At 39.8% G+C, this 7,721-nt stretch overlaps 1 protein-coding gene across 1 annotated transcript in view; it reads right to left on the reverse strand.

Annotated features, from left to right (window-relative positions):
* Positions 1 to 1,562: 1,562 nt before the first annotated feature.
* The window catches only part of smg7 (SMG7 nonsense mediated mRNA decay factor), a 21,871-nt gene continuing 15,712 nt past the window's right edge, over positions 1,563 to 7,721 (reverse strand). The window contains exon 17 of the mRNA XM_080034195.1: positions 1,563 to 7,557. Within this exon, the coding sequence (XP_079890321.1) occupies positions 7,444 to 7,557 (114 nt within the window). The 3' untranslated portion in view covers positions 1,563 to 7,443. The remainder of the gene's footprint in view (positions 7,558 to 7,721) is intronic.

Here is a 7,721-nt window from a genome sequence, read left to right on the forward strand (position 1 = left end):
TGTGTGTTCCTATTGCACCGTGGGTCGGAGATAAAATTTATTTCGATTCTTGTGTATGTCTTGCATGTATCAGATTTGACGATAAAGTTTTTTTTTTATTTTGCAATATCTGGCAAATTATGTATTAAATTACATTTGCATCTCTTAAAAAAAAAAAAAAACTAGATGTTGGATGATGCCAGAGTTAAAATCATTATTTTATATTTTAAAGTCCAAAGTTTAGAAAGGAACAACAGCTGGCGTGGTAAAAACACCACTGATTTTTTTCCAAAGGGGGCGCTAGAATTTACACACACTGAAAGTTCCTCGGAGCAGCTTTAACATGTGTTTCTGCTGTGTTAAGACATGGAGAGGTTTTTGTCAGGGCGTCTCACTGGCTTCAGTCACTGTGGTACGTAGACACAGTGAAATACTCTCGTACAAAAACTGTTGAACTGTTTCTCTATGGGAGAGGCTGGCGCTGGTCTGTGGTGTGATCCTATCAACAGGCTGCGGTCTGTTTGAAGTGAGGAGGCGTCTTATCTGATGACACACAGGAGTCGAGTCAGGGAAGTTTTTTTTCTCGCATTTTTCTTTATTGACAGTTTGGATAGACAGTCAGTGACGTTTTTTTCTTATTTTTTTATTGCTTTATTGACAGTTTGTAGAGACAGAGATGAAATGTGTCAGAGAGGGGAATGACATGCAGAGAACGACCCGGGCTGGATTCTAACCCAGGTCTGCTGTGAAGAGGACAGACAGACAGACAGACAGACAGACAGACAGACAGACAGACAGACAGACAGACAGACAGACAGACAGACAGGGGAATGACATGCAGAGAACGACCCGGGCTGGATTCTAACCCGGGTCTGCTGTGAAGAGGACTGAGACTCTATGGAGAAGGGGGGGATCTAACACAATGTGCATTTACCTGACTACTTTATCACTGTAACCGTTCAACAAATAAAGCATTTATACAACTTGATCCAATTCTGTATTATAAGAAACATTTGAAAGTTTGATTCCATGTTGTTCTTCCTGCTTCAGCAGGGATCAGGATTAAACATTTCAAGGGGGCGCTTGTGGTGCAGTGGTTAGAGACATGTGTTGATGTAAACCATATACATAAGTACTCTGTAGTAATTTGGCAAAATCTTTGATGTCTGGTTCTTTCTTTATGTAAATGTAAGTAAATATTGAAAAATAAAGTGAAATTTTATCCCTACAGATATAAGAAACTTGGGAAGTTTTGTTATATTTAAAAATAAGCCTCAAGGCTTCCTAAATTAACTTTTAAATATTTCTGAAACAGTCTCATGTTTCCTCTGATGATCATAAATTACATGTAACAGCAAACGAGACCATCAGTGCAGAGAATGCTATTTTTATTTTATATAGTTTTTCTTAATGCCTTTGTCATGGGTATACGCTCACCCAGGAACAACAGCTGGCGTGGTAAAAACACTACCACTTTAGTCCAAAGGGGGCGCTAGAATAAACACACAATGAAAGTTCCTCGGAGCACCTTTAAGTTGTTAAACAGACATAATAAATGCGCAGAGACACAGAGTGAAGGGAGAACAGAGTAAACGTTTATTTAAAGGCCGATTCCACCAGTTCTCAGTCGACACACAGACAGTCACAGTAAAAAGCTTCAGATCTGGAATGTCCAGTCACTAAACAGCCCGGCGGATTAATACCATGTTCACCTAGAATCCTGCACTTAAAAAGCATGAAACGTTACATGTAGCTGGAATATGGCAATGCCTAGAAGTTTAGCTATACAGGTGCATTTAAAATATTTTGAATATCAATGAAAAGTTCATTTTTCCTCTAATTTAATTCAAAAAGCAGAAACTTTCATATATTCTAGATTCATTACATGAAGTGAAATAAATCAAGAATGAACATACTTTTCAGCTGGATGACATTTCTGTATATTAAATCGTTTTTTGTGATGGTTTTATGGAATATTCTAATCTTTTGAGATACTGGATTTTTTTTATTCCATGAGATGCAATACGCCGCTATCAACAAAAGAAAGGCCTGACATATTTCACTTTGTGTAATGAATCTAGAATATATGAAAGTATCACTGTTTTAATGAACCTTTCCATTATATTCTATCCTCTACAAAAGTCAACTTCATAAAACGATGTAAATATCACTCAAGTCTCTGAAAACTACTTTTAAACTAAGGTTTTGAAAACCTACAACTAGACACTTAAAAAAGCGGCAGTCGCACACCCCATACTAGTTGAATCCAGCTTGGCCTTATAGCTAGAAAAAACTATAGAAGTATTGCCATATTCTAGCCACATGTAAAGTTTAATATTTTTATCGCAAAATGCACGATTTGTCACTTTCAGCTGGACTTAAAATGAAATATCCAGATCCACACACATGAAAACAAACTCTCTCTCTCTCTCTCTCTCTCTCTCTCTATTCATCCTCACATTCACTGAATATTTTATTTTTATTATTATTATTATTTTTCAAATACATTTTTGTAAATGCAACATGAAAAGCACGATCACACGGAAAATAGACACAAGTCTCTCTGAAATTCTGTTTTAATAAAAACGGGAAAAATACAGAAGAGTTTCAGGGCCACGAGAGAGACATGGACGTCCCGGAATCAATAACTCTTCAGCAAAACGTTATTAAAACACAAATGATGGATCTTTGCTATTATCATAAGGCAGACAATGGGCTACAACCACATTTTCTTTTACCTTATTGTAGTTGAAATGTTGAAAAAAAGATGAGAAAAATTTCAAAATGCCGAAAATAACCTCCACAGTTCTGGACTACAGTAAAGCTCTAAAGATACTGACAGATTCATACTTCCAGAACCAATAACTCTTCAGTAAAACGTTATTAAAACACAAACGATGCCTCTTTGCTGTGGTCATAAGGCAGACAGACAGACAGACAGACAGACAGACAGACAGACAGACAGACAGACAGACACACAGGCAGACAGACAGACAGACAATGGGCTACAACCTCATTTTGACTGAAAGCAGACGTCCTCTAAGCTCCACTAATAACTAATGTCTCTCTATGTGCAGCGGGCTGTGAGACGAGAGCACAGGGGCCGTCTACAAAGGGAAACACCCAAGAGAAACATATTCAATAATACCTTCACTCTGATACAGTGCAGTGCAGTTATTAGTGGACCTTAGAGGACGTCTGCTTTCAGTCAAAATGAGGTTGGAGCCCATTGTCTGTCTGTCTGTCTGTCTGTCTGTCTGTCTGTCTGCTGACCAGAGCAAAGATGCATCGTTTGGGTTTAAAGTTTTACTGATCCCGGAAGTTTGAATCCGTCAATATCTTTAAAACTTTACAGCAATCTGGATCTGTTGACTTTTTTCTTAAAAGTAAAAAATAAAAAAACACCCTCATTTTTTAATCTCTTTTTTGGCCCTTATACTCTTCCGTAGAAAATTTAAAAAAAAAACAGGCTTTTATTTTGTGTGTTGTTTTCCTTTTAAACTTGACAATGAGTGTGTTTTACTTAGAAGGTAGAAAAACTGGATTAAACTGGACAGGGAGTTAGTTACAGTGACAGTGCTGCAGTCTGTTCTGAGCCTCTCTCCTGATTGGTCAGCTGATTCCAAAGCCGCTCTCTGATTGGCTCTTAAAAAACAACTTGAACTGACGGCGAATTAAAGGCGGAGTCAGTGATTCTGGAGAATGTTTGTTGTTAAAATCACTTTGTCAAAATCAGTGAATATCTCCTCGCGATCCGCTACCTGTCTGTACTGCGTGTGCACTGGGGGGGAAAAATCCAGTGTTAATACACAGCCTAGGCCCTTTGTTTACATTCCAGTTTACAGAGCCTATGCTGTGTATTAACGCTGGAATTTTTTTAAACGGAAACAGATCATGAGGAGATATTCACTGATTTTAACAACAAGCGTTCTCCAGAATCACTGACTGCACCTTTAATGCTTCTACACAAACAGTAAATCCCTCAAAACTCAACAGAACTCTTTTCCACTTCAACAGGAACGTTTTTACAGTTAGGTTCATCTGACCAAACTGACTGATATTAGATCAATCCTTCAAAATAAAATACTGAACAGTTTCCTGCATGTGACACAACGCAGCTTTTATTTTTTCATATTTCCAACTAGTTTTCAAATTATTTTGTGTCTTTTTTTCCTGTTGTCAATTTAAAGGTGCAGTCAGTGATTCTGGAGAACGCTTGATGTCAAAATCAGTGAATATCTCCTTATGTCCACTACCTGTCTGTACTGTGTGTGCTGAGAGAAAATCCAGAGCTAATACACAGTCTAGGCTCTGAATACTAAAGGGGCCAAATCGTAGCTATACACATGCCAGTTTACAGAGCCTAGGCTGTGTGTTAACACTGGATTTTTCCATGGACAGATAGCGGATCGTGAGGAGATATTCACTGATTTTGACAAAGTGATTTTGACAACAAGCAATTGACAATTTACTCATCTTTCGGACTCAAACAAATCAGACAATTTTCAGAAAAAATCCCATTCCTTGATTTAAAGATGAAACCGTTTGTTCTAAGTTACAGGTGGAATCAAAGTCTGTACAGAGGGGGGGCTGCAGTAGTGGTTATTAGGGGTGTAACGATCACTTAACGATGCGGCCACATACGTCAACAATATATCGATTCACTGGCCAGAGACGAGCCAACCGAATCAATGCATATCACCAGCTTTAATACACACTTTTACTTTGGCGATCTCTCTGCACGTCTGGTTATGTGTGACACTATTCCCACTAGAAGAATGGATAGTTGTTCATTCAAGTATCTGGAAAAACTCAGAAATAAAATGCTCTTTGCTCTCTGTGAGTGTGTATGTCTCTCCCTCTCTCTCTCTGTGTATCTCTCTGTGTGTGTGTGTGTGTGTGTGTGTGTGTGTGTGTGTGTGTGTGTGTGTGTGTGTGTGTGTGTGTGTTTGTGCGTGTCTCAGTGTGTGTTGTATCTTTGTCCAATGAATCGATTTAGTATTGTATCGTGATGAAACCAGCGATTGACTCACTCACACCCCCTAGTGGTTATTGGCAGAAAGGACAGTGGGGCACATTGCAGCTCTGTGTATCTACAGGTACATCTAAAAAAAAATTGAATATCAAAGAATTATTTATTTTTTTCCTGTAATTTATTTCAAAAATGTTAACTTTGATGTATTCTAGATTCATCACATAAAATGAAATGAATCTAAAATAAACATGCTTTTTCAGAAGGTCGACATTTTTGTTTATACATTTAAAAAAATGTGATTGGTTTTATGGAATATTCTAATATTTTGAGATACTGGATTTTTTTTTTATTCCATTAGTTGTAATCAACTCAATAAAACCAAAAGAAAGAACTGACATATTTCACTTTGTGTAATGAATCTAGAATATATGAAAGATTCACTTTTTTAAAAGGAGCTACGAGGAACTTTTAAATATTTCTGAAACAGTCTCAAATTTTCCTCTGATGATCATAAATTACCTGTAACAGCAAAACGAGACCATCAGTGCAAAGAATGCTATTTTTATATAGTTTTTCTTAATGCCTTTGTCATGGGTAATACGCTCACCCAGGAACAACAGCTGGCGTGGTAAAAACACTACCGCTTTTGTCCAAAGGGGGCGCTAGAATTAACACAGACTGAAAGTTCCTCGGAGCAACTTTAAACTTGACTTTTCCATGATATATTCTATATGTTTTCAGATGCACCTGTATATGTATCAACAGCAAACTTCTAAACACAGAGCAGCTGATTCAAAACTAGTAAAAGATGCCTGAAAGGACATGAACAAAGCGATCGGTAAATGCAGGTTAAGTAAGCGAGCACGGATTACATCTCTTTTCTTATGTTTTCTCTTCGTAAGGTAAAGTAATAACAAGGAAAAAGATACAGAGAGGATAAAAAAACCTCCCAAAATACCCAAGCAGGAGGTTTAGTAGACATTCACCTCGTAAGGCGAGAAGCTAAAACCGCTACGAACAAATCACTAAATACACTTGCTGTTGGATTATTTTTTTCTTCGTTAAATTCTGCCATCTGTTGAAGGTAAAACTTTCCCTCAGTATGACGGGTCTGTCTGTCTGTCTGTCTGTCTGTCTGTCTGTCTGTCTGTCTGTCTGTCTGTCTGTCCCACTGCTGTCACACACACACACACTTCAAGCTATAGTGCGTAACTTTTTCATATTATTGAACGTTTGTTACATTGAAGAAGCCCAAACGAGTTGACACAAAGTCTATTAAGCCTATTATCAGCTCCACAAAACTCTCTCTGTATTTCCCAGTATGGCAGCGTTTACAAACTGGTGTCCTCCCCACCGACACTGGTGCAGGAGCTCAGAAAAATCCCAAGAAGAGCCCAAGAAATGTTTCAGTTGTTGATTCTACCCCTAAGAAAAAAAACCTGGACGTACAGCAGAAGGTATAAAATCCATGCACCATCACTGAAGGCTTTACCTCATGTAGATTCACCGACAGTGTCGTTGTAATTACTCAGAATTCCTCAAGGGGGAGACAGAAGTTACACACTATAGCTTTGAACCAAGCAGCGCCCGGAGACAACAAGGCCCGTCTTTTAAAGTCCAACTATGGCAATATATAGTTATTTATATATTTAAATAGTTGTTCAAACTCCCAAACCGAAGAGTCCAACGTCGTTCCATCCTTCAATCCTTTTTCAGTAACGAAAATGAACGTAGAGAATCGTGGCTATATATTTATATCATAGTATAGCCGCTCCAACCCAAAGTCATCCAATCACATGTCCTTAAATGAACTGATAGATCAGAAAGTCCAGTCTGTTTTGACCCGCCTGCCCCCCCCCCTATTGAACGACCACCTCACCATTCTCTCTCTCTCTCTCCATCCCTCTCTCTCTCACTAACCCCGGTTCCAGTCTGTGGCCGTGGAGACACTAAAAACAGGCGCTCCCTTTCGACCGGGCCAAGCAGACGTCCACGGAAGTTTTTTTTTCACTTTACTTTATTATTTTTTAAAGAGTCTTGATGCGGCGTCTGTCCCAAACCAATCAGCCAATCGGCGACGGGTATTTTACTGGTGTTTTTAAAAGGAGGGGCGGGGGGCGCTTCATTCGCTCATTCGTTCGTTCATTGGTTCATGGGGGCATTTATTTATGTTCCACAACAAACAATGAAACCCTTTTGTTTGGGTGGGCGTGATTCGCGCGCCCTCCGATGCAGGACGGGGCTGTTTCACCGCTCCGTGTGGGTGGGGTGGGCGGAGTTAGTTATCACCTCACTAACCCCTCCTCCTCCTCCTTTTCCGCCATCTTTAAAACCGGTTATTTTTCTTCCTCACGGTTTTTTAATTTTTCCCATTTTGTAAAACCAGTTGGAGCTTGTCTGTCTTCTTCAAACAACTTCTTCTGTGGTGTTTAAATCTGCGGCCTTCGTGGTGACGTCGTCATGATGTCATGACACAAGATGGCGGCGGTTCAGTGGGGCGGGTTCATGTTGCCGTGGCCGCGCTGCTGCTTCTGCTTCTGCTGCAGGAGGAGCTGCTCCAACGCAGAGGGGCCGGGCTGCAGCATGGAACTGGACCAGATAGACTGAGAGAGAGAGACAATGTTACTATTATTACTATTACTATGAGAGAGAGACAGAGCGAGACAGAGAGGGAGAGGGAGAGGGAGAGGGAGAGGGAGAGGGAGAGGGAGAGGGAGAGGGAGAGGGAGAGGGAGAGGGAGAGAGGGAGGGAGAGGGAGAGGGAGAG

This window comes from Ammodytes marinus (assembly GCF_949987685.1).
Source record: "Ammodytes marinus genome assembly, chromosome: 9".
Taxonomy (NCBI): domain Eukaryota; kingdom Metazoa; phylum Chordata; class Actinopteri; order Uranoscopiformes; family Ammodytidae; genus Ammodytes; species Ammodytes marinus.